The following is a 27,775-nucleotide window of genomic DNA, read 5'->3' on the forward strand; positions in this document are numbered from 1 at the left end:
TCAGCATGCTTTTTTTCACATGTTGATGCTTAGAACGTTATTCTTAAGAACCAGTGTTGTGCAATTGCTAAGAAGACAGTCTTGTTAACAGGTTTCTCAAAGTCACTTGTAAAGTTGTCCCTTGGTATCCCCAGGGCATTGGTTCCAGGGCTCCCTCAGGGAATACCAAAATCTCGGATGCTCAAATATAAAATGGCATGTTATTTGAATATAATTTATGCACATCCTCCTGTATACTTTAAATCACCTCTAGATTGCTTGAAATACCTAATACAATGTAAATGTATGTAAATAGTTGCCATAACATAGCAAAATTCAAGTTTTGCTTTTTGGAACTTTCTGGACCCCCCCCCCCCCGCCCCAGTACGCGGGCCTCTCACTGTTGTGGCCTCTCCCGTTGTGGAACACAGGCTCCGGACATGCAGGCTCAGCGGCCATGGCTCACAGGCTCAGCAGCCATGGCTCACGGGCTCAGCCGCTCTGCGGCATGTGGGATCTTCCAGGACTGGGTCACGAACTCGTGTCCCCTGCATCGGCAGGCGGACTCTCAACCACTGCACCACCAGGGAAGCCCTCTAGAAATTTTTTTAAAAAATACTTTTGACCTGTAATTGGTTGAATCTGTGGTTGGTTGAATCCGCGGATACAGAGGGCTGACTGTACTTAAACAAACTCAGGATAACATCTTGAGGAAACTAATATCACTTGGGAAGATTTAACCTCCCCAGATTGCAATTTCATTATTAGTAAAATGAGAGGCAATCCTTTTTACCTCAAAAATTCAATATATTACTGCTGACTAGATAAAGGAGTTCTGAAACCAACTGTTCTCTACTCCTCTTTTGTTCATTTGCTCCCTCCTTTTCTTTTGCTTCAGCTCGTTTGCTCCATTCCCCACAAAACACTTCTTTTTTTTACTCACAAAGACTGCCTTACTAGTCTCTAACATTTATTAGTAGCAGCAGAAAAGCAAATTTTTCCACTCCAAGGAAATGTATCATGTTATTACAAATGAGAGTACAATGCAGAGAGCATTCCCAGGGAGGTAAGGCATGTATGATAGAGACTGAAGAGGCACAGAGCACAATTACATGATTTAATATTCCTTAGAAACCACAATGGTCATTTTTAGTGAAGGGATTCTAAATAGTTACCAATGATAAACTTAAAACTAGAGCTTCTGGAAACGTAAATTAGAGCCACAATCATAAGAAGCCACAAGTATGATGACCAATGTTGCTTTTCCTGTTGCTAACAAGTGCTTTGGTTCTGTTGCGTTTTGTATTTTACGATATGTACGTATGAATATACGCTATTGATACTATGTATAAAATAGATAACTAATGAGAATCTACTGTATAGCACAGGAAAACTCTACTCAGTGCTCTGTGGTGGCCTAAATGGGAAGGAAATCCAGAAAAGAGGGGATATATGTATACGTATAGCTGATTCACTTTGCTGTACAGTAGAGAGTAACACAATATTGTAAAGCAACTATACTCCAATAAAAATAAAAAAAGATATGTATGTATGTATTCCAAGTATGACCAGGAAGACCTTTTTTCCTTCATTTAAAAAGGTAATCTGAGGTAAATTCATTCTAAAAGTTTTTTCCACTCTCCCAAACTTTCAGCATAAAAATGGTAATAAATCTATCTATCTATATATATATATATACTAAAGGTCCTACCTAGAACACTGTAGTGACAGTAAAGAAATATCTTCTACTTTACCTGGGAAGAGCGGTGATTTTCCCCCATTTCTCCACACAGAATCTTCTTGGGCCGTTACTTCCTCGGAGAGAAGCAAATCCTTCATAGGGAATGCTGGATGTGCCTGTAACAAACTGTCAACCCAAGAAAACAGAAGGAGAAGGTGAAGCCAAGAGACCAGGCTCCAGGCAAGGTTGACATCGTTCATGTGCAGAGGTGCTAGGGAAGAGCAGCCTGCTGCTCACTGGTGGAAAAGCTCAAAAGATAAAACTTTATAGACATAGAATACCTGTAACACGAGAATTCTGACAAAGAGCTAGAGAATACCAAGGAAGGACAGAACATTATAAAGAGAAAGGGGATGCGGAGGATTTGTAGAAGATACAGCGTCCTGTACAGCTGACCAGCTTAGAAGCTCAAACCATGTATACTTCCCATTCGAGATTAATAAAGTGGGCGTATCAATGAACCTAAGTCAACTTAGCATTAGTCCCTGATCGAACTGAGGTGAATGAAAAACAAAAAGAACTTCTAGTCCTGCAAATTTGAGACCCAGATCTGTGATCCAAGGGAGGCAAGATCTGGCCTACTGGTAAGGCTTTGCCTGAGTGACCAAAAGGCTTCCTCATGTCTGATATTTCTTTAGCTGCAACCAACCAGCAATTGCCCTGTATAACTATAAACACCACAAGAAAATGAGTTAGTTTTCCCAGTATTCTTAAACTTCAATATTATCTCAAATTTGTGGAACGTTAGATGGAAGAAAAGAGAGGACTCTTTATCAAGGAACTGGGTCACTTCTTAAGGGACTGAAGATTATCTCCTTCAGTTGCCAGGGATGCTGGCCTGCAGAGTACCCAGGGACCTCTTGTGGAAGGGATCCAACTGCTGTAAAGGCAGACGCTGTTGCTGGGATTCTTGGATGGGAGTTGGTACTTCCTCACAACTCTAATGACATGCTTGGACTAGGTTGGGGATGTTCTGCATAGTGATGGAACCACAGACCCACGCAGTCAGGAGAGTCTTAAGACAGTATATCCCGAAAATGTAGATAAACCTAAATATATTTACTGAGTATACTTAGCAGTTATTAAAAATTTGCAATTCCAAAAATAACTATATTAACGCATTAAAAAGATGAACTAATGGCATCTTACCTGTAACAACCTTAGTCGTTGTTCATTGTTGAATCTTTCCACTGCAGCCCAGAACCACCGAATTACAATATGATTGTCATGATATCCTATCAAAGCAATCATGAAAGCCCGTGTTACTTTGAGTTTTCTATCTTAAGTCACCACGACACTGGCAAATCGACAAAAGACCCCCAGACATAAATCATCATCTTGGATTCATTAAAGGTTATTTATAATTTAAGACCAAGGAATTACACTGTAAATGTGATCACATGAGTGTCAGAAGTTAAACAAAACACTAAATGAAACCAAGAAACCTCTGTTTCCATTTAGTGGTCACTAAATGAAGCTAGCGGAGGGAAGAAAACAAATGAGTTATTTTAACCATACCGTTTCTGAAAAATATAACTGCTGTTACTGGAAATGTTTAACCCTTTTGGTCATTTATTTAAGAAATAATTTTCTAGCGCTGCTATGCCAAGCAGTGTCCTAAGTTTGGGGGACAATGGCAAAGGAAATAGTCCCTCACAGGGCTTCTGGTAAAGGAGAGACATAAATCAAATAATTATTCAAATCAATATATAACTGCAAACCATTTTAAAACTATATATTATGTTCATATTTTAAAAGCAAATTACTTTTTATTAATAAAAAGGGAAAATAAGTTTATTACTTTAACTCCTTCAACTAATAAATCTCAATCATCAACCTAAATGTTACTTTTATTCCATACTTTACTAGAATTTAATAAAATGTCAAAAGTATCATCCCACAGGTGGATTGAGGAAGTAGCTGTGGATTCTAAAACCTTCTGCTGAGAAAAATTAAGTTCAGAGAGAAGGTTGACGAGGATTAAGGCACAGTTAGTGATTCAAACCAATTAGCTGACATAGTCAATGTATAGAGAGCTACTCTAATTCTGAGTCAGCAGCAGTTAAGTCCTAAATAGAAGGTAGGTAGAAACCATTTTCATTCAAATTTTTCCTCACATGTTTCCGTGGCTGTAGGATTTGGGGAGAATCTTGCCTTACTGTTTACCATTTGATCAGCGATGCCCTTGGAGAAGAAAGGGATCCAAATGAAGCGTAAATACAACTAGACTGGACACGGAGATGCACAGGCTCCTTGTCCTGCCTTTGGCAAAGACCAGCTGTTTGGTGCTGAGCAAATACTTTTCTAATCTATAAAATAAGTGCGTTGGCTCTTTATAGCTTTAAAGTTTTCTGACCCTTTGAATCAGCCCTTTTATGCCTCTCCTTTGCTGTCTGTGCCAAACCATTTGGAGAAGGAGGAGTGAAAATGTCTCATCCTATTCTCTATAAACAGCTGCCCTGTGAACATATGGCAAATGGCAGCAAAGCCGCCCCTTCATTCAGTGCCAAGTAGCTGGGTTAGCAAACATGGCAGCTGGGCATGTCGCCATTTTCCTGCCCCCTCCCCCCAGCCCTCTCCTCTCAAGGATTTCACTTGATAAGACTGACAATAACCATAGAAATAGGTACTCGATTAGTCATATACAGTGAATAAAAGTCTATACTGTGTAAATACAAAACTGGCTGACTTGATGAATGGCATTGCTATTAGAATCTCCTGGGGTTTGGGGACGGGGGGGGGGGGAAGGAATGAGCTAATAGCATTTATGGTAAGATATAAGTTATGTAGCATGTTGGAGAAACTGTTCTAGTTAGTGAAAATAGTTAACAAAGTTATAATAGCCAAGGTCATATTTGGATTATACACGGGGCCAATTGGAAAAGAGTTATTACAGCAACTGGACTTCAGAAATAGCAGCAATGGACACTGCAGTTTAATATCGTCTTTCAGAGAAAATGGACGGGCAAGGCCATCCCAGGGCAACAGTGATGGGCTGGAAGAGCCAAGCAGAGGCCAAAACAAAAGCAACTGAGCCAATGTTAAGGTATTTTTTGTACTCCAAACTTTTTAATTGTTGTTTTTTTTTAAATCTCTGTTTCAATTTACAGATAATTGGAGAACTGCTCAGCTCTCATTTTAGTCTAAGTGATTAATTCAGTGACTTAAAGATTGTATTCTTCACTCTCCAAGTTCAGAACCACTGCTAACCTCTTACATTCTGAGTTCAAAAACAAAACCAAAAACCAACCGTCATTTGTCACGACTTTCTGAACACTTTATAACACTACAATAAATTTCAGAAAATGTATTCTTTCTTTGATTAAAAGTATTGAATAAAACTTTAACTCTGGGTTAGCATCAGGTCCCTTTCCATGCGTCTTGATTCAGCAAATGTCACAGGCTTCGATGCCAATTACTAATTGAAAATTTGTATTGATCTACAGAAGTGCCAGTCCTAAAACTTCCCATTTGGTGACGTGTATAGTTTTTAACTAACCTTACAGCAGTTTCCTTTTCAGTTGAACTTAATGCTTGAATTTTAGAAGGGCTTGTTCAAGAAACTTGAAATCTGAGAACCATATCTTACTCCATTCACGTGTTTCAACTGTGAATTACAACTGGTAAGCAGTTCAAGTGAAATGTAGAAAAACTGTGTTTGTTCATTAAGAAGCTCAGAGGGTATGCCTCTTCAGGTTTGAGAATGAAGGCAGAATAGGTGGAGTTTGACCAGCTGGATATGAGCTCCCTGGTGCTTCACTAACACCACCATAAAACCATTAATTGATGTTCCTATGGCCACATTTCTTCACTAACAATTAAGAGTTATGACATCCTTAGATGGTGTGTAAACAGCTCTCCTTCCACTTGACAGATGAGGTAGCTAGGGAAAGAAGGGCATGTACCTTGCCCAAGGTCTCAAAGGAGACTGCATCAGACCTATGATTAGAGTGCAAGTGCCTCTGTCTGTCCTGGATCCAGGCCAACGTGCCAAACCGCTTGCTTCCCTCTAATCTGAAACTTTAAATCCAGCCATCTATAAGTCAAATTTCACCTCCTCTATATTCTGTGTTGTTCCTCCAATCACTTAGGTCTATTTCAGCTGTGCCTGCGATGACCAGTTCTAGTTCTCTCGCATCAAAAACAGATACCAGCCTGGCATCCACGACCTGTGGAATAAAAAGAATATAGGACATGGCTTAAGAACCTGGAGAAGCCTCAGCTATAATTAAGCCTCATCAGAAAAGGAGGGCACAGGGAGTGTTGGGAATACTATGGATGTATTCTGTGGAGGCACTTTAAAACATGTAAAGCTCTCTATAAATATATTTTTAGTACAAGGTTGATGAGGTTTTCAACAGAATTTTTGTTTTATAATTGGTCACTGATTAATCCAGTTTTTTTTCTCTCTGGGAGAAGATCTAGTGCTCCAGTCACTTTCACAGTTTATTTTTATTTTAGCTATGGCTTTTTCACAGAAGAAGTCATATGGAATACTTGTTACAACTCATTCTGACCCTCAGATACAATCATTTCACATATCAGCCATGAGATCTGATTACACATATCTAAGCATGAGTAAAATGCGTGACTTAAATGTTATTAGTGGTCATTAAATCTTCAAATGCTATTTGAATGCAGGTCATTTTATTTCAGTGATTTCTTGTAACAGGGCAATAAGCTTTTTTTGTGTTCTTAAAACATACAGGAAAAATTGTTGAAGTGTTTGAACTGAAATAGCAACGGTAAATATACCAAAGAGAAATGGAAATATTGCACACATATGAAGTACAGTGAAGTGGACCAAGGTATTGCTGACATCAGACTGAGAACCCCACTCCTGCTGATTGTCTTTACCTCATAAAAGCCACGCACTAAGCTCTCTGTTTGCTGCACAACACCCCTCTCAATCCTCCATTTCACCATCCTCTCGATGTACTCCTTCTTATTCTTCTCGGTGACTGGGATGTTAGCACCCCCTGGTTTTAATTCTCGTTCGGTAATCTGCGATTAAAAAACAAAAGGACTGACCATAAAGCAATACTCTTGATGTTGTAAGACCACTGGTACCAATGAGCTGGAATCAGTCAGCTACCTGTCTCTGCCCTGGCCCAGGTACATCCCACAAGCAGGGTGTGTGGCACCAGCACAGAGCCCAGGCACCCACTGATGCTCAGGGAAAGCTAAGTAATGAGCAGACGTCTGAGAGCCTCAGTGGTTGAAAATATATGTGTTGCGGGGCTTCCCTGGTGGCGCAGTGGTTGAGAGTCCGCCTGCTGATGCAGGGGACGCGGGTTCGTGCCCCGGTCTAGGAAGATCCCACATGCCGCGGAGCGGCTGGGCCCATGAGCCATGGCCGCTGAGCCTGCGCATCTGGAGCCTGTGCTCTGCAACGGCAGAGGCCACAACGGTGAGAGGCCTGCATATCGCAAAAAATATATATATATGTGTTGCAAGGTTAAGCTTTAAATTCTGATTAAACAAATAAGTCTTTTAAATGGAAACAAAAGGGCTCCAGATTCTGTCCCACTGCTATTTGAATGTTTGACAAAAAGACATTTTCACAAATTCCTTTAGGATTCACAATCAACTACATATAGAAAGCCAATATTTAGGTAAACGTTTACCTTAAGGAAGCAGAATTACATTCAAGCGAATGTTAAACTGAGAACTTCTTTTCCAAAATATGAAATTCAGGAGACCAGCCAAGTATTAATGTTTAACTAAGAATATTAATTATGAATTAGCATATAATTTCTGAAAATCTTTTGACCAACTCTTCTACCAACTTTTTAAAAAAACAATATGTTTCCAAACCTTCACCAAAATATTGTTTACTTTCCCTCAGCTTCAAAACAATCCATTTCAGTTGTTAAACATGAATGAGAGTTAAGTACAAGGGCCAATTAAATAATTTAATATTCAACTCTGGGGTAGCATGGATATTTAAAAACTGTATTTGGTACAAGGCACATTCTAATATCTTATGAGGATATTTTAGTTGGAAATAAAAAGATTGTTTACAACATACAAATAGTGCAGTCTACAAATTAGAAAATTTTAATCTGAAGTCGGCATTAGAATAACCTTTATAACCAAGAACATTGTAACTGTACATAAACCTGGGTTTAAACCACCCAACCAACCACAAATAAATAAGCATCTGATCTTAGGCCACTGAATTAATTCTTCACCAACCAATAGCCTTCAATTACCACACTTAGTCACCAGTTATTCACACACACAGACCTGCCCAAAAACTTCTTCGTTCACAGTGAACGTGAGGTCCAGGATGTCATGGATGTCATTGTCTTTCATCCACTGCAGGCTCTGGTGAAATTCTTCATCAAGGTATTCTAGATCACTCAGGTCACAGAGACTAAGATGATAAACAGATAGAAAAAAAAAAATGTAGTCATGGCTATTAGCAAAAACCCAGAGTTGTGAGGAAAGAAACTAAGAAATAATGACAAGAACAAGATCAACTAAAACAGGCAGTGATTTCTGGAATCTTCTTCGTCAAAGTTAGTAACCAAACCAGTGAAATAATTCAGAAATTTGACATAAAATTGAAAAATTCTGATATATAAAATGCCTTAGGAATCACTCAGTTTGTTTTGTCTTTTAAGACACAGAACTGGAGGTGCAAAGAGTGGTTGTCGTTTGCACAGTCACCCACGATTAATGCCAGAGCTGGAAATGGAACTCGAGTTGACAACTTGGGTTCAGTATTCTTTGGCTATGTTATAAAATCTTAAATTATCATTCTCCTAATTAGAAATTCTTCATATGTTTCTATACTGTACTTTAACTTTTTTTTAAAAGACTAGATTCTGTGATCCACATTCACATACGTCCCTTTTTTCTTCATGGTTCTTATTCTTTCTGTGATTCTGAAAACTGAAAGCTACAGAATTGCTCTACAATTATAATGGTTTTCTAAGAGAAGATCTACATGAGGTGGAGTTACTATTATATGACCCTGTTGTAAGATGGTAGCAATTGATTTGCTTTAGTTGTCTTGAAACTTCCTCCCATCAGTCCAATTTCAAAGACCATTTTGTTTAGTTCAGTCTACACATGTATTAGGCATCAAGTATGTGCCAAATATCTTAATAGCTACTTGATAAACAGTTACTGCCCTCAAGGAGCTAATGGTCTAGTGGGAGAGACAGGGACACAAATAGATAAGTTAATGTAAGGTGATAAGTGATAGCCTAGGGTGGGTAACACTTATTATTAGTGCATTTCTTCATATGTACATTACACTTCAGTTAAAAAAAAAAAAGATAAGGTAGATATAGGGACCTCCCACAGCAAACATGCAAAGCATTTACTTTGACCTGGAGATTTAGAAGAAGCCTTTTGGAGCAGATGATACCTATATTAAAGTTTGCAGGATGTTTCAAGCTAGAGAGGTAAAGGGGAATGGATGAAAAGGAGAAGAAGGGGAAAAAGAGACAGGAGAAGAAGACAACCTGAACAAAGCACAAAGGGATGGAATATACAGATTTTCCAAGCATACTGGCAGCACCAGAGAGTTAACCACAAGACAGAATGTCTAGAGAATGAGGCTGGAAAGGTAGCTGGGAGCAGGTCTGAACGTCCTTCTAAGGAGCTTGGTGATTCAGAACTACTGAAAGGTTTTAAAACAGGGAATGACATGGTGAGACATGAGATGTGACTTTAAATTGTTCTTCTGGAAGTGGCAGTGTTGAGGATTACTTAAAATTGGGGGGGGGCGGTAATCATTGGGTGGAAACCAATTAATAGATCACTACAGTAATCTGGCCAAAATAAGATAAGGATTTTAATTAGGGCACAGCTATTAGGGTAGAGAAGATGAATTTAAGAATTATTTAGGAGGTGAATGTGGAAATTAATAAATGGTTTTACTGGGTAGTATAAAGAAGTATATCTAAAACAGGATGGCAAATGAACTCAAGTTACAAGACAACTCTGATTCATTGGCAGTCTTGAGGGCCAAAAGTTGAAAAATTCCTGAGGCCACAACGAGTTCAGCAGGAAAAAGTACCTAAATGATTTGTGACCTGTACCATGGGAATGGGGTGGGAGGTGGGGAAGAGAAGAAATTGTGCTGTGTATTCACCATCCCTGTTTGAGGATGATGCCCAATTTCTGACCAGAGTGACTTGAGAATGTTGGCACCTTGATCTGTGACTGGGCATATAAGGGAGAAGGTACATTTTTAGGTCAGGAGAAATTGATGAGTCTAGTTTTAACCATGTTGATTCTGAGGTGCCTGTGAGACATACAAGAGGAGATAGTCAGTGGAATGTTGACCGCTTGAGCCTACGACTCACGGGAGATCATGTCTGTGGGTGCGGATTGGAGAGTAGATGAGACAGGTAAAGAGATATCCCATGAGAGCACACAGAGAGAGGAAAGCAAGGGGACAAGAATGGAAGCTTCAGGAACATCGAGGTTTAAGGGCAAGTCAGGACATCCACAAAGGAGGCATAAAAGTGAAAGGAGAACCAGGAGAGCACAGTGTCACATAGGCCAGTGAAGGAAGAACGCAAGAGAAATGGGTGGTGGGGTTGGGAGGGGTCAACAGTATCAAAAGCAGCAGAATGGTCTATTAAGATAAAGACTAAAAAACATTCTTTAAAAGCTTCCATAGGTTATTGGTGGGAAAAAAAGCCAGGCTAAAATGTGTTGAGGGTGTGTCAACAGTCAGTGTAGACTACTCTTTCAGGAAGCTTAAATGGAAAATGAGAGATAAGGCAATGAAATGGGAAGGTGCAAATGGGCCAGAAGAACCAGAGAGGCAGAAGCCAGTGTCCAGGTGCCCAGGACTTCATCGGTCCATATACCAAAAGGGAGGATGGCAAAGGTCTTCCTACTGACCCTCTTTAAGAACTATTAGAAATACTTTGCTTTCAATTGAGCTCTAGGCTTCCATTTTGACAGAAAGCAGATACATGGCCTTGGTTAAGGAATGAGCTGGTCAGAGCCATGCAATCATTCTGTGTTTTCTCATTGCAAGTTTGAGCTACTACCCTCACAGATAGTTGCCTTCTTCTGTTCATCCTTGAAAATGACTACTGATTCTAGGACAGAAACTGTTTTCTCTACATTTCACAATAATTGCAATCTTTCATTGTGCTAACAATGAAGAAAAAATTCTGTGAATGCTAAATTTTCATCTGCCATCGTAAATGACTGTCTTGCATATAGAGAGATCTCAAGATAAATATGGGACTTTAAAAATATTGCACACCTCTAACAAACAAACACATTTTAAAAAAAGAATGAAAATATGAACCAAGAATAAACAGTTGAAAGTTTGCATAAAGCAAAATGTAAAATGCATCTTGTGAAAGATGGGGGGCTGTGAGTCACCAAGACTAAGCCACAACTATTCTATTAATAATCGGCATTAATACCACAGGAATTCCAGCACTGTATTTGAAGTACAAGTGTTTTGAAGACACATGTGTAGCAACAAATGAGAATGAATTATTCAGAGTGGAGCAAAACTAAGCCTTTGGGAGCAAGACAGGAATAAAGGAACAGAAGCTGGAAAAATCCAGTAACCACATTTGAAATTATATTAGTTGTTTAGTTTCAGAAATCTAAATCACTATTAAGTAATAGATTTGAGATAGTGAGCCGATAAATGACATTGTCAAAACACCCTTTTTGATAAAGGAAATATTACATTCTTTACATGCTAATTACATAAGCAATAAAAACACTCTTACATTCTGAGAAGAGCCTTATAAAAGGGCCGTGTGAAGAAGGCATCCAACAAATACTGGTGAATTAGTGCAAGACCAAGGATCCTACCACTGAACCGGAACCTGTGAAGGAAAAGCAGGAGATGGCTTACACATCATGGAGCAATTTCTTTCCTTTTTTTTTTTTTTTTTTTTTTTGCGGTACGCAGGCCTCTACTGTTGTGGCCTCTCCCATTGCGGAGCACAGGCTCCAGACGCGCAGGCTCAGCGGCCATGGCTCACAGGCCCCACGTGGGATCTTCCCGGACCAGGGCACGAACCCGTGTCCCCTGCATCGGCAGGCGGACTCTCAACCACTGCGCCACCAGGGAAGCCCCATGGAGCAATTTCTGAACGGTTCAATTTGCTCTCAAGAATGCTTTCCAGCTCTAATCATCTAAGTTTGTCCATGAGAGTCTGTGTGCACTGCAGGCTGGGTCTTCATTAGGCTGATAGTCCCATCTCCTTGTAGAAGAAATCTGTTTCACTCTGATGTTCAGAGAGATACTGCTCCACTTTCACCCCGTGTCAGTAATGTCCACCATGTAGCACCCTACATGGCCAACATGAATTTCCTGTTAGCATGGCAGTGAAATTTCCCTATATCACTTCTAAGAAACGTTGACAGAATGAGATCAGTGGTGGTGGGGAAAATGTTGTCCCCTTGTAGTTTGCCTGCATGAATATTAGCAGGATTTCTCTAATGCAAACCTAGTGGCAATTCCCTTTTGAGGAAAAGTCCAGTCTCAGAGTGAGAAAGTTCCTATTTCTGTTCTCTCTCAAACCCCTCTCGCGATGATAACTCACAATTCAAGAATTATGCATGTGTACATTTGAGGGAGTTTCCTCATGGGACATTCTGTTCTTTAAAATTTCAGTGCTCAATTCTATACTGAATCACTTCGGAAATTTTACTAAATATATCTGTCACGACTGGGTTTGCTGAGATGTACATGTATTTTCTTTTTCGGAAGTATTCAAATTTCTAGTTCTTTGAAAGCCTGATGCCTTCCGAAAGTGTAAATCCACACTGAGGTTCATACTGTTCATTTGTAATTTTAGTGTTAGGCAACCATTTTTAAGATGAATGTCCAGCAGCTTTGTTTTTCTTTATCCACTTATGTTAGTATAACTGCCATAGCTACTCTTAGGAGGACTCCAAATTGTAGTTAAACGGAAGTTAATTTGAAGAATAAGTCCTAAAACTTAATGCCCTCCACCCACCAATATTAACCTCATGACTCAAAGAAATTGTTTCCATGAGTTGTACTCATGTTCTCTTTTTTGTTACTATAGTGAAAATGAACAGGAACAAGCAAACAGGGGTTATAAAGATACTTCAAGTCTATAAATGCAGGCATGTAAAAATAAATGTCATGAAAAGAGTGCAATTCGGGATTTTCAGAATAAATAATTCCCAGATGGGAATCCTAGCCCAGTTTTCCTTGGTTTTGTGTGAGAAATTAGGAAAGGGGCAATTCCTGGCTACAAACTTGAACCAGTCACTAGGGTAAGGGGTCACTGCTGTGACTCTGCACTCCTGCCTGCCTGCCTGCCAGCATTCTCTTCCACCTCCCATTCCTCCAGGGCACCCCATCCTCCCGCCCTCCCTCCCCCTAGAACACCAACAGCCCAGCTGCTCTGCCCCTCCCCCAGTGTTAGCCACTTCCCCAAGGGCTGCTCCCTAAGCTGCCTGACCTCTGGGTCAGGACATTCCCCTACTCACCCCCCACCTGCCCCCGTCAGATCTCAGAGTGGCCCAAAGCTGCAGAGAGGGATTTAGGCTCTTGCTGGGAACCTAACATCACCCGCAACTTTCCTTCAGTGGAAAAAACCTTTTGAATTCTACCCAACTCACTTAAAATTGGTCTTATGGAACATAATCTATTCCTAGCTTGGAGACTGCCTGTATATTAAATTTGACAACACAAACAAGAGTCAAATGAGACAGTTAACTGAAAATATGATTTTCTCCAAGGGAAGAAATGTTTAAAAAAGAAGTGTGGGTTCCTATAAAAACTAATACCACAGAAAATCAGCTGAAGAAAAGCGTTGGAGAAAAAAAATACTTACCATTCATGGTGATTGTCTACAAAAGCAGACATGGGACTTATTTGTACTGTGTATGTGTCATTGGCTGAATATTCAAATAAGCCATAATATGGGTTAAAGAGTTCTCTGGATACCAGGAAGAAAAACTCTCTGGAAGGTCCACTGTAATCCAGCCTTTAAAAAATTCACAAAAAGAACAACCAGTTATTATCTTTTTCTATTTATTAGACACATTTTCTACAGTGCTCAACTTTCTACAGAATACTCCTTAGAAGTCTAATTATCCACACACCAGGACTGTCCAAAACACTGGACAGAATGATCATGATTCCTGATCTCAAACATGTTTTGACCCAAAATAACGTAATGGACATTTATATGGAGCATATCTAAAACTAAAGCTACATATCAGATAATGGATGAGATAGGCAGTATGCTAATAATTTGATTGTATAAATGTGCAGAAAAAGGTAAATTGAAATGCCCAGAGCCAGGTTATGGGGAGAGAGAGTACAGTGGGAATGCTTTATTTAAGCAGGTTAAACCAGAGGGCATCAGCTACATACATCCATGGGACATGGAGTCCTCATGGATTTCTGAAACAGACTTTAGTGGATTGGTGAGAGGGTATTACAGATACAAGGCCTCCTAGGGAGATCAGAGGCAAAAGATGGAATGATAGGGTTCACGTGAAAACTTTAAATTATAAAATGCCACGGAAAACTATAAATAAGAAAAGTGAGGGTGTCTAAAGCTTCGTTGGTAAGGTATTTGGAGAAGAGGCTGAAACTCCAGCGCCTGAACTACAGTGTAAATTCCATTTTACTTACAAAGAAATCAGGGTCAAAGTAAATTTTGAGAAATTATTGTGTGAGGTTTGAGGAATGACAAGTGGCCAAAAACGCTGAGAGCAAAAAACACAGCAAAGAGGAGTTTGCAATAAAGCAATTTGATATGCTCAATTTAAAATGAAAAATGTAAAGTACATCTACCCTATGATAAAAAGTTTACACAAGGGTTCAAAGACAGGAAGGAATTCTGAAGGGGGAATGAAAGCTACAGATAAGTTGGGGTGGTGGGATTTTATAAGACTTCCTTTGTTCACTCTATTTTTTTTCCTCTTATGGAATTTCCTCCAGTGGGCATTACTGTTTTTTTTTTTTTTTAATGACAAAGAAATCATCTGAGTCTTGGGTGGTGATGGGATTGTGTGATAGAGAAAAGCATCCTATTATAGGTAGAAGAGGGAGTTGGAATACTAGTAAGAAAAGTGAAATGGCTTTTATATGTCTTAGACAAGAGTTTAATAGAATTTACTTAGAACAGACCTCAGCTATCCACCTAACTACTTTCTCAATTTTTGCGATACACACACTGCCATTTCCTTAATATTTCTAGCTTTACTTGCTTTTCCCATGTAGCCTTGTCTTATACAATATTGATGGAATTATGATGTGCTAGCTTTATATCTTTTCTAATACACATTAAAAGAAACACATAAATATTAAAATAAAAAATGTCAGTCTATGTAATAGCTACAATCATTTCACACCTCACCAGTCCACACTGCACTTTAGGAGATACGAGTGTAGACTGACAAGAAACCTATGTGTACAGAAAAATGCAAACACAGCAGACTCTCAAGGCCAGAGAGGCCTTAAGGTGACATGACAGAACTGCCTTCTGGGGCAGCTGAATATACTGTGGCTACCAGGAGCTGTGGGACTGTGCTCAGATCACCCTAGGGGGGGCTCCCAAAGCAGCCCTCTGGCTGCCTGCCAGGTACAGTGACGCAGGCTACCCCTCTTGGTGCCGAGACCAAGGCAGCGTCTCGTGGCTTCCTTCCACTGTCCTCGTTGTGGTCTCTGACGCCACCAAGAACAAGTAGAATACTTTTTCCACTTGAACGTTCTTCACATACTTAGAGGTTTTCTTTCAACAAATATTTGAGTGCCTATTATGTTTTGGGTATTAATCTAGATGCTAAAGATGTAAATTTTTTTTCAAAAGTCATTTTCTACAAGAACTCTAAGTTCAGCAGTTTCCATATCCTTGGTCCCTGCCCCCTCCTCACTCATGAACACAGACACTTCTTTCAACCTCCTCTCAATGCAGGGTAGGGAATTCCCTCACCACACTGGTCCTCTGCTCTGGACACTCTCCAGGTGTCAAAGTCTGACCTAAGGGGGCGGTGTCTATGCTGATCACAACACTCAAGGTGTGGTCTCGTTAACAAAAACTTAGAAAGGGCCCTTGACCTCTTTTCCTGGAACTTTTCCCCACTAATGCAGCTTAATGTCACTCTGCCCTGTGGGGCAGTCACTTGACTCTGTTGACTCATCATGAACTAGTTATCAGCTCAAACCTTTCACCTATGCTTCTTTAACCTAGGACTCTCCCATACTGTCTGCACGTTCACTGTATCTTTTTTGTTTTGTTTTGTTTTTTTGCGGTACGCGGGCCTCTCACTGCTGTGGCCTCTACCGTTGCGGAGCACAGGCTCCGGACGCACAGGTTCAGCGGCCATGGCTCACGGGCCCAGCCACTCTGCGGCATGTGGGATCTTCCCAGACCGGGGCACGAACCTGTGTCCCCTGCATCAGCAGGCGGACTCTCAACCACTGCGCCACCAGGGAAGCCCCTCACTGTATCTTTTTAAAACCTAAGTACTAGACGTTATAGTTTTCCTACTAAAATCCACTTTGTGAGACTGAGTTCATGATTCCAGTCTACCTGGATCCCTGTGGATGCAAAACATCTCTAAATTTCCTATCGATGGTGAATTTCAGACCCCTGTGTCTCTTCAGAAACAGAGAATGCCATCAATAGTATCTGAACAGTCATTTCGCCCATCCCCTCATTTCATTGAGAAGACTGGGGCTGAAGGAAATCACTGACTTGTATCAAATGAAAGCTGCAGTGGAGGATCCAGGTCTTGACACCAGTTTCCTGATCCCAAGCGTAATAATGTTCATTACTCCTTACAGCTCACCCTTCAATAAATTTTAAACGCTCATAAGCAAAACAACATTGCTTATGGCAAACTATGGCCTGAGGGCCAAATCTGGCCCACCCCCTGGCTTTGTAAATAAAGTTTTATTGGAACACAGCCACGCCCATTTGTTTATGTGTTGTCTGGGGCTGCTTTCCTGTTAGGATGGCAGAGTTGAGTAGGTGCAACAGGGAATGTATGGTCTGTAAAGCCTAAAATATTTACTATCTGGCCCTTTACAGAGAGTTTGTCAACCCCTGCTACAGAAGAAAGTAGGAGGAAAATGCTGCTTTATAAAAAAACCTGACTTACCCTAAACCCTCTTCTTTAGTGAGGATCACTTCAAGGCAAGATAAAACGACAATGATACCCTAGGGTGTATGCAACCTCCAGGAGAGTTGCACACACCCTAGGGTGAGACCGTGAGTGAGCCTTGGCCTGCGGGGTCCCTGCTCTGCAGAAACCTTCAGACACAATCAAGGCACACGAGGATAAGGGTCACAGACAGCTGAAACATGAGTCAAACACTCTGTGAGTCAGTTTTCTTACAAAGAGACAACTGGTATAAGTAAAATGGGTTTTCAGCTGCTTAAAATTAAACAGTGGCATTCAGTTAGAAACAGCAGGTTTTCACTGAGCTTCAGCTCTCAGTGTTTTAATAATACCGCACTTAGCAGAGTGTCTTATAATTGTCTGCCTATGTGTCTGCCTCCCACCAGACACACATCTAAACTGTAACCCTACTGAGGGCAGGGACTATGTCTTTCTCATTTTTGGATCCTGAGTACTTAGCCTGATACATAGGAGGGGATCAGTTTATATTGTTGAATCACTGAGTGGAGCTGTCTGATGCTCTCTAAAGGAAATCAACATAATTTACATTGCTATTTCACATCTAGCGGAGTGAACAGTTTTGCACAAGTCTGCCTTATATTCAATGCATTAATAGCTCATGCCAGTCCTTAAGAGACAACCCGATTAGCAAACACTGTCAGAAATCGCTCAAGTGAATTATGCTTAGAAAGCTTGCTCCTTGTCTTTTCCAAGTCTAATATCTTCTAATATGGTAGAGTTTGTTAAAACAACAAAGATGGACCTCCCTGATTGGTTCCTTTTTCATGATGATAACTAAATCTGGCTAAAGATACAATGAATGTCCCCTGAGGAGTTAAGGTGAAAAATAAAACTCCTTTTTTTCCCAAGAGAGAACAAAGCTAGCAGCTCCTCTAGGAGGGAAATGTATCTTCCTCAACTGCTCAGGCTTTTATCTGCTGTTTTTTTAACTCTAGCAGCACTGATAGAGTCACTCTAAAGCCAAGACAGTTTTTAAAGTTTGATTTGATTATAATCTGAAATTTAGAACCGCATATCTGAGGGCAGGTTGTTGACTACACATTACATATGTCTACCTAATTCAATAAGACGTGTCCCAGCAGGATACCTTATGCATGCGCTTCCTGTCTTAGCAACCTCTTCCATATAAATAGTTAATATGACTCATATCACAGGGCTCATTTGTTACATTCCTGTTCTGCCAGTTAGGTTGGTTCCACAGCTAAAGACTTGGCATGGAAATAATGAAACTCCGGACAACGGGTGTGTAGCCACACAACAGCTGCATCTGAGGCCATTTCGGAATAAGCACAGATGTCCTTAGGGTGGCAATGTCGTTTTGAGCCCCATGAAGTGCCGATGAGGCATTTTAAACACCATCCCGTTGCTGGGCTGACACCACCCGAGTTGTTAGTAGCAGCCAGTGTTTGTTAAAACAAATAGTTTTATTCTCCTGTTCTTTATTTTCAACCAAAATTTACCAAGTATTCCAAAGGAAGTAGACTATAAAATGCAAGAGGATGGTGCCATTGGGAAGTCTCACTATCCTTTCCTACAAGTTTTCTGGAAGACTCTGCTTTCTTACAAGTTGGTTCAGGCACAGATGGCCTACACACCCGATTCAGCCTCAGATACTTATAGCAGCAAGGCTTTGGTTCTTGAGCCACTGAAGAAGGCCTGATGGGTGAGTAAGGAATTTTGTGAGCCATCAGTATGACAAAGTTTTACCTGGGGATACCAAGCCAAAGCCTAGATACAGAAGCACCCTTCTCCAGCATGGCATGCATCAGTTAGGCTATCCTGCAAGTGTCTCTTTTTAGAAGAAAAGAAGCAGCACCATGAAGTTTCACTTGAAGCTTTACAAATTGCTGAGGAATAAATGATCAAGCCCAGGACCCCAAACAACCTCTAGATCAGTCAGATGTTAACAGCTGCTGGTTATTTTATAAGCAGGGACCCAAGAAAACCTTTCAGATCTCATCCTGCCTAGTTGCTTTCATCTGTCTAAGTAGAAATATCACAGGAAGAGCACACCTGTTCTTAAACCCCCAAACTAAAACTGTTTGCACGCATCCCCTCCCTAGTCCAAGTGTGGCTTTGCAAGACAGATGACTAATGTCACATCAATGGCACCTTACATATAATGAACTCATTCTTTCCTAAAGAAAGGTGCCTTTTATAGAGCTGGCCATGGAGAAAAAAAAAGAGGCGAGGCAATCACAGTGTAAACATCCTCTCTTTATCCAGGCCATTATTTCCTTACTTGTTTTGGGTACTAAGAAGTGAATGTACACCTGAAACTAACACAATATTGTAAATCAACTGTACTTCAATAAAAAAAAAATAAAAAGAAGTGAATGGCCCCAAATGTCCCATCAGAACACAACAGTCTGCCTAGCTAAGTTCTGACACCACACATTTAGAAGAAAATAATACACTAGAGAATATGCGGTATTCTACTGGCTCCCTTCCTAAAGAAGCAACTTCTAGGCGGACAGAAGCACAACAGAAAGAGGCAACTAGAGTACGCAATTTCCCACCACATTCAGTCAAGATGACTCAGTTTCCAAGCTCTTCCACCACTGCTGTCTTCTCCTCTTCCCCACTTTGGAAGAGCAGATAACCAAATTAAGTTGGGTAGAGATTTTAATGACTAGAACAAAACCTTCAGCGCTGACCAAATTAAATCACAGTGTTTTGCTTAGAAACCGTCTGCTTTTCAGAAAAAAGCCAAGCATAACATGAAGCATTATTTTAGCGAGATATAATAATTAGCTGTCAACTAGTATATTTACATTAATAGATTCTAGATTTATTTTTGTATTTTTAATTGAATACAGGCATCTCTACCATTCTGGGGTTAATTCTACCTCACATGGAATTTGTAGTCGTCCTGTAAATTTATGACTATAACATTTCCCATCATTTCTCTTGACTCAGCTCTTCCATTTCAGGAACAACCTATATATCATGTGTCAAGACCTACGCAAAGAAACATCTTAAAGCAGAGCTGCAGTCTCTGAGTGAATCTGCTAATTCACACCTTTTTGGAGGGCAGGCAGACGCATTATTCTGAAAAATAAATCCTTTTCTCTTTATGCCCTCACTAATCTATTATAAATAAAGACCCTGATTATGACAGGTAGAAAATACAATCAGTGAGATGGTATCAATAAGAATTGCAAAGTATTATTCCCTCACAGATAACAAAGTTGACTTTAGCAACACAAAATAATACTCTATACATACCAATCAATACCTCTACTAATTCCTTCCACAGAATGAACTGTATCTCTATACTTATTACTCTCCTGACCTCAAGTGCAAAAGGAAGTATACACATACCAAAAATTACCCTGGTGGCAATCACTCATCAGACAGCAAAGAAATAAGAAAAGTTGTTCAGGGAAACATTCTCTAAATCTCCCCAAATCCTGACTCTATGCTTTCTTTAGTAAATGTTCTATTTTAGATTAGTTTTTGATGTATAGAAAAGTTACAAAGACAGTAGGGAGAATTCTTATATACCTCACACTCAAGTTTCCCTCTTATCAACATCTTACATAAGTACAGTACATTTGTTACAAAATGAACTGATATTGATACATTATTAACTAAAACCTATACTTTAGTCAGATTTCTTTCGTTTTTGCTTAATGTCCCTTTACTGATCCAGGATCCCATTCAGGATACCACATTACATTTAATTGCCATGTTTCCTTAGGTTCATCTTGGCTGTGACAGTTTCTTAGATGCTTTTGGTTTTTGATGACCTTGACAGTTTTAAGGGGCACTGATAAGGTAATCTTGTAGAATGTTCCTCAATTTGGATTTATCTGATGTCTTCTCCTGATTAGACTGGTGTTACATGATTTTGGGAGAAAGACAGTAAAGTGTCATTCTCATCACATCATACCAAGGGTACATACTATCAACAGGATATATCATTGTTGATTTTAGATTTTAGCCTTGATCACCTGGCTGTGTGTTTGTCAGGCTTCTTCACTGTAGACTTAACTTCTTTCTCCCCCTTTCATACTGTATTATTTGGAAGAAAGTCACTATGTGCAACTCACAATTAAGGAGCAGGGAATTATGCAGAATTATTTGGAAATCTGCACAAATTTGTCTACCGTTATTTATTTATTTATTCAATTGTGTATTTATATCAGTATATAGATATTTATTTTATACTTTGGGGTTCTAATCCAATACTACTTTATTTTTTTGCTCCAATTATTCCACCTTTGACCACTGGCAGCTCTTTCAGTTGGTTCTTGTGTCCCTTTGACATCACTGTGAGCTGTCTGAGCTCCTCTATACTTTCTGGCACAAGATGCTTCAGGTGCTGTCTTGTATATTTCCTGCCCCAGTCCTAGAATCACCCATTTCTCCAAGGAGCCCTAGTCCCTTTTATTGAAGAATGATATTGCAAGCCAACATCTGGGCACTAGGCATATACGTTTTTTAATACCTATTACTAGAGCTAGACATGAAGAACTTACAAAATGACACATTTTGAGGGCATTAAAATTAATGAAGAAAAAGTGACCAGAAAACTTTCAGCTCCATTTCACAATTCCATAGAAAAACCTAGGTAGCTTTTCTCTTTGGGTATTTATTATAATTCAGAAAGAAATGTTATGATCTTTAATTTTAATGTAGTAAGATGACAAAGGCTAAAATAACTTCTTAATTTTATGTTGTTTTGAGGTTTCAATTTTTTAGCAAGCATACTGCGTTAATCTTTCAAAATAGTATTATGTGTTCCCAATGCCTTAATAGCAAAATAAAGTCTATATCTAACAATCTATATGTATGATACTGACATGATAAAGCCATGAGACCAGAAGTTATCTGGCCCCATTCCAGTTTCAAAAAACCATATGCAGAGGGGCCTGATTAAGAGATTGTCCCTGAGGGCTGAGGTCACACCTCAAAATATCCTCCCTCTTATTTTCCTTCTAGGGTTACAGGAAGAAGACAAGAAATGGAGGCCGGAAACATTTGGACATTAGTGGCAATTAAATAAGCTTTCAGGCCCCACTCTGCCTGGGCCTCCTCCTAGGAATGGATGTCAGTCCAGACCATGGGGAGACAGCTTTAGGATGACCAAGCATGATAGCATCTGTTCTATTCAAACCTAAGTACCAGGGTTTCCAAAGACGCTTGCCTACATCTCTGAGATCTCAACAAACTGTGGTCCAACAAAGAAGAAAGGCAGCTGGAGTTCTGGGGGAGGAAAAGTATTCTCATCCAAACCACACTAGTTATGTAAGGAAATACCTGGAATCCCATGCATACCTGTGATTAGGCTAAAAACATTTGCCTTCATTTTCAATTGCCCACCTGCATCTTTAAGGCAACTAACAAAAGCTAGAACCATTAAGGCTTGTCAGCAACAAAAGGCTCAAGTCTCAGGCAACTTTCTCAAACTTTGTCACATTATATTGTTTTCCCATGTAGTATTTTACTTTAATCTAGTCACAGCTGGGAGACTATACAACACTATATGTGACAAGAGAAGTTATCAGTCACTAGCCGGAATAGTGAAAAGATCCATGGGTAGGAAAAAATTCAGACAGATCAGAGTTCAGGAGTTTTGCCTAAATCCCAGTGCTGGTCTAAGAATCCTGGATGGAAGACAAGAGGCCTAATTTTAAATCTCAATTTTACTATTATCTAGTTCTACTAGCACATGTGAATTATTTTCTACTTTAAAAAAAATTTTTTTGCGGTACGCGGGCCTCTCACTGTTGTGGTCTCTCCCGTTGCAGAGCACAGGCTCTGGACGTGCAGGCTCAGCGGCCATGGCTCACGGGCCTAGCCGCTCCGCGGCATGTGGGATCTTCCCAGACTGGGGCATGAACCCGTGTCCCCTGCATCGGCAGGCGGACTCTCAACCACTGTGCCACCAGGGAAGCCCTATTTTATACTTTGACAGCTCCATTTCATTAACCATAAACCAAATGGCTGAATTTGTTGAATATTATTGCTACGATTCCATAATCTAATATACTTTATTCCTGGGCAAGACTGAGAGAGGTAGCCTTAACATGATCCAAATCAACAGCAGTTAAGGAGTTAAAGAGAAGACAACCCGAGTTCAGACAATCACGCGGTATTTTTAAAATTCACTCTAGTGATGTCTACAAAGAAGGTGCTGAGACTCCAAACCTAAACCTGAAATGAGGAAAGAGTAAGGGGTCTAGGAGAGATGAGAGCTTTCATCTTCTCAAGAGTCATAAAACCACCGTTATGCCTATTTGAATGCAATAAACACCGTGTAGGAGTCTTTACTCATTCATTTCCTAACCCCTATCTCTATGAGCACACTCATGGAAGAGTCATACAAGGCTGGACTCTGTTTATGGCAGGTAGTTATTTTGGTAGGTGTGCCAAAGAAAGAGAAAAAGTGGGGACAGAGAAATAAGAACCAAGGCCCAAGAGATACTGCTGGGGAGATTTCCAGGTGGAACAGAAGGATTCTTCTTTTTTCCACTTTTTCTATCTTTTTAAAATTGAAGTACAGTTGACATACAATATCATTTTAGTTGCAGGTATACAACGTAGTGATTCCATAATTTGATACATTGTTAGATGGCCACCACTGTGAGTCTAGTTACCATCTTGTCAGCATACAAAGTTATTACAATGCTATTGACTATATTCCCTTTGCTGTACATTACATCCTGTGACTTCTTTATTTTACAAATGGAAGTTTGCACCTCTTAATCCCCTTCTCCTATTTCGCCCATCCTGCATCCTCCCCACGCCCCCTACTCTCTAGCAAACACTAGTTTCTAATTCGTGATTCTGAAACTGAGCTTATTTAACAGGTGAAGTACGATTTACTTAGTATTCCTGTGCACATAACAAGATCATAGATGTTAAAATGCAATTCCTTGCTTTTTTTAAATCTCAAAGCCCATGTTTTGAATCCTCTTACACTGTTGGTGGGAATGTATATGGGTACAGCCACTATGGAAAACAGTATGAAGCTTCCTCAAAACCTAAAAATAGAGTTGCCATATGATCCAGCAATCCCACTCCTGGGCATATACCCAAACAAAACTCTAATTCAAAAAAGATACATGCACCCCTACGTTCATAGCAGCACTATTCACAATAGCCAAGGACGTGGAAACAACCTAAATGTCCTTCGACACATGAATAGATAGAGAAGATGTGGTACATATATACAATGGAATACTACTCAGCCATAAAAAAGAATGAAATGATGCCATTTGTAGCAACATGGATTGACCCAGAGATTATCATACTAAGTGAAGTAAGTCAGAAAGAGAAAGACAAATACTATATGATATCACTTATATGTGGAATCTAAAAGATGACAGAAATGAACATATCTACAAAACAGAAACAGACTCACGGACATAGAGAACAGACTTGTGGTTGCCAGGGTGGTGGGGGGTGGGGGGGAGGGAGGGATAGAGTGGGAGGAGCTTGGGGTTAGCAGATGCAAACTATTATATAGAGGATGAATAAACAACAAGATCCTATTGTATAGCACAGGGAACTATATTCAATATCCTGTGATAAACCATAATGGAAAATAATTTTAAAAAGAATGTACATATATGTATAACTGAATCACTGTGCTGTACAGCAGAAATTAACACAACATTGTAAATCAACTATACTTCAATAAAACAAACAAACAAACAAACAAACATGTTTTCCCTTTGAGAGAAAGAGTTACGGAGAGAAGAAACGAAACTAAGTTTCTGCTCTCAAAAATGATCTATAGTTAGAGCTTTTACCAAAGAATTTCTGTCAAATGATTTAAAAATCAAAGGAAGCTTAAAAAAAAAACAAAACTGAAAGGTTTAAGTGTATGAGAACAGCATTTTCCGCCAGAAGGATTTCCTGTTTCAGGCAACCGCAGGGGACAGTGTGGGGAAACATCCTCCGGCAGCCACAGCCTGTGCTTCACAGGCCACTTCTCTGTGTTACTCACCCTTCCTCCCCAACAAATGTGACATACAGCTTATTTCTCTGCAGGTCTTTTCTGGAGTAGCCCATAATCTGATTAAAAGCATCTTCGAGCAAGTGATCTCTTCTGATAATTAACCTGTCCAGAAAAAGACAATTTGAAAAATACAGATTATTTCCTAATCCTTATCTTTCCAGAACTGGGCAGTTGCCATTTAATTTCCACTTACCACAATTAATTAGGGGAAAAGTGGAGTGACTTACTATCATCGCTATCTGCAATAAAGCACACATCTGTCTGTAACTCTTAATACCATTAACAAAAGTTACAACAGAGAATCATTGGTAAATAGAGCACCCCACCTAAGACCAGTAAAACCAATGCAAGAGTCCTTTCTGAATGGTCACATCAATTTATCCCAGAAGGAAAACGATTACAAAACAACACACACACACAAAACATTTGTTTAGGAAAGGAAGAGCAACCCTAGGAGGTAATGTTTTAAGCCTGAATGCACTTAGGAATTCAATTCTTAAGTACCTAGAAAGAGAACAAGAAGGACAAAAAAATTCTCAGTGTCCTCCAAAGCAGTGGAGTTTACTGTTGTGCTTAGTTTTTTTTTTTGTTTTTTTTTTTTTGCGGTACGCGGGCCTCTCACTGTTGTGGCCTCTCCTGCTGCAGAGCACAGGCTCCGGACGCGCAGGCTCAGCGGCCATGGCTCACGGGCCCAGGCGCTCCGCGGCATGTGGGATCTTCCCGGACCGGGGCACGAACCCGTGTCCCCTGCATCGGCAGGCGGACTCTCAACCACTGCGCCACCAGGGAAGCCCTGTTGTCCTTAGTTTAACTTTAAAATTAAGTGAATCTTGAGATTCCCTAAGTGACAGATACAAATGAATGATACTGGTGGTTGATTAATCTACTTGTGACAATGACAATTTAAGTCACCCTTAAACAGGTGTCAATTTTCCCTTAATGCAAATAGTAATGGAAAGGGAGATGATAGGGAGGCTGAAGGTATGAAAGCTTGATCAGCAAGACCTTAGTAAGTGAAGCTCTGAGAGGTACGGTGTTTGGGGCGGGTTGATGTTTTCGAGGGTGATGAAAGGGGAACCTGTGAGTTCAGATGAGCAAGCCCTGCATGGGGGGCAGTGAGCCGTGTGCCTGTTGGGCTGGGCAATTCTCTCACACACCTGGGTCCCGACGCTTCTGCAGTCAGACCCTCCCTCCTCTGTCCTCTCTCAAGTGGCATAGTGATCTCTAGTGGGGACATGGGACAGGGGTGGAGGTGGGGCTGAAGGGAGTATGGGTAAGTAGGAAGTTCAGATAATTCTAGGCCAAACAACAGGATGATGTTTCAATTTCCCCATTTAAAGGGAGGTGGATAAAGACAGGCAGAAACAACATTCATGACATATTCCGTTGGACAAGTTAAGCTTACTTCACAGAAGGAAACAGAGCTGAGCAGTAGTCCTACACTCAGGTCAGCCCAGGAGACAGTGACGTGCAATACAAGACACTGTGACAGCCTTATATCTAATGAATATGCGATATAAGTCAACCAAGAGGTACTTTTCAGGAGAACAAAATAAATCAGCTTTTAATTTTGCCTTATTTTTATGTGAAACATGGTCATCTCTTTCCTGTCTGTTTTAAAACCGTAAGTTTAATTGTGCTTAATTCAAGAACTATGTTTTAGATGATCCTGTAATTTACACGTGCCCAGATAATTATGCCGACTAAAATGAAGGCTGGTCATCCCTAATCAATCCATTTCCTACATTCCAAATTGCATCCCATCTTTTCGCCATCTACAAATCCTGGGGTTTGTATTATTTTGACTTACTTTAATTTCCCTGGGCCTTGTCCATATCCTTTAGTCTCTAATTTCCTGTAAAAGTTTCTCAGTTTGGCTTCAAAGTCTCGCTTGTAAGGGGCTGGAGCACGGGCATTGGCACGCTGAGTACCTACAACGAAGCACGAAGAGACAAGGGTGTGGATCTGTGCGATGTCCTTATGTTCATCACATCACCATGAAAAAGATTACCATGGGGCTGAGACCACAGTTCACAAGTAAAAGGAGGCAATACTTTTAGGTCCCTGCACTTTTCACCTCTCCAAGTCGAAGGCTATCACAGAGCTTAACCAGGATCTTAAGATGTCTTCTTTGTGGCCTTCAAATCCTGTTTGAAGAGTTACAGTGGTGCCCATGTGTTAGTCAAATACGTTCCTCTTTTCAGTCCAAATCGATATGAGTCAAACAGTTACTCATGTCTAATGGTAACTGTTCAGGGTGGAATATCTTTGCTTACGGCTGAGATGATATCACAGCAAATAGGAAGTTATCGTGTGAAAGTATGTGGTATGCAAAGCAAGAAGAGTGAGTTTCCATACTTGATGAAAAACCTACAGCATTATATTTCATACCACAGGGTAGAATAATCTTGATTTGAAAACAGAATTCAGCCATAATTGCAGAAGGCACATGTCTCCTGGTTACGCAGAGTAAAAATACTGTGATTTGTTGCATTCTTAATACATGCCAAGTACTGTAATTATCTACAGATTATCTAAAGATGTCATGTCATTACATGTCATTACATGTCATTCCACAGCAAGCATCATTAATAAAATATAAAAGCAACATGGTTTGTGCCTCTTTCCATAGAAAAATCTGGTTTTGTGTCACACTGTGACTAACCAACAAGCGGGGATACAAAACTGATGATGAATATGGGAATCGGCGCCATGACGAAAACACTGGATATTTCCCAAGACATATTTCACAAAACAATAAAAGAAACCAGAAAACAAAAATTGTGATGTCTTGTGCCTTACATACCATGTAAGCTCCTTAAATATCTTTATGCATGAATCAACTACGTGATGATTATTTTTTGCTAATGCTGTGTTAGGTTCAGCAACAGATGCTCAGAATGGATAAGGTCGGGTTGCTGGAGTGGATATCTTGGTTGGGA

General features: G+C 40.1%; 1 protein-coding gene across 11 annotated transcripts in view; it reads right to left on the bottom strand.

Annotated features, from left to right (window-relative positions):
- HECW2 (HECT, C2 and WW domain containing E3 ubiquitin protein ligase 2) overlaps window positions 1–27,775 on the bottom strand; it is a 433,118-nt gene that overhangs the window by 36,394 nt on the left and 368,949 nt on the right. For all 11 annotated transcript variants that reach the window (XR_007478335.1, XM_049712124.1, XM_049712122.1 and 8 more), the window contains 9 exons: window positions 26,644–26,764; window positions 24,822–24,935; window positions 13,537–13,689; window positions 11,449–11,547; window positions 7,970–8,099; window positions 6,578–6,724; window positions 5,775–5,889; window positions 2,870–2,955; window positions 1,734–1,846 (listed from right to left, as the gene is read on the bottom strand). Coding sequence is in view for 10 of the 11 variants with exons in the window: in XM_049712124.1 (XP_049568081.1) it covers window positions 1,734–1,846; window positions 2,870–2,955; window positions 5,775–5,889; window positions 6,578–6,724; window positions 7,970–8,099; window positions 11,449–11,547; window positions 13,537–13,689; window positions 24,822–24,935; window positions 26,644–26,764 (1,078 nt within the window). In the remaining variant the exon portion in view is untranslated. The remainder of the gene's footprint in view (window positions 1–1,733; window positions 1,847–2,869; window positions 2,956–5,774; window positions 5,890–6,577; window positions 6,725–7,969; window positions 8,100–11,448; window positions 11,548–13,536; window positions 13,690–24,821; window positions 24,936–26,643; window positions 26,765–27,775) is intronic.

The sequence above is a fragment of the Orcinus orca genome, chromosome 7, assembly GCF_937001465.1.
Source record: "Orcinus orca chromosome 7, mOrcOrc1.1, whole genome shotgun sequence".
NCBI classification, from domain to species: Eukaryota; Metazoa; Chordata; class Mammalia; order Artiodactyla; family Delphinidae; genus Orcinus; species Orcinus orca.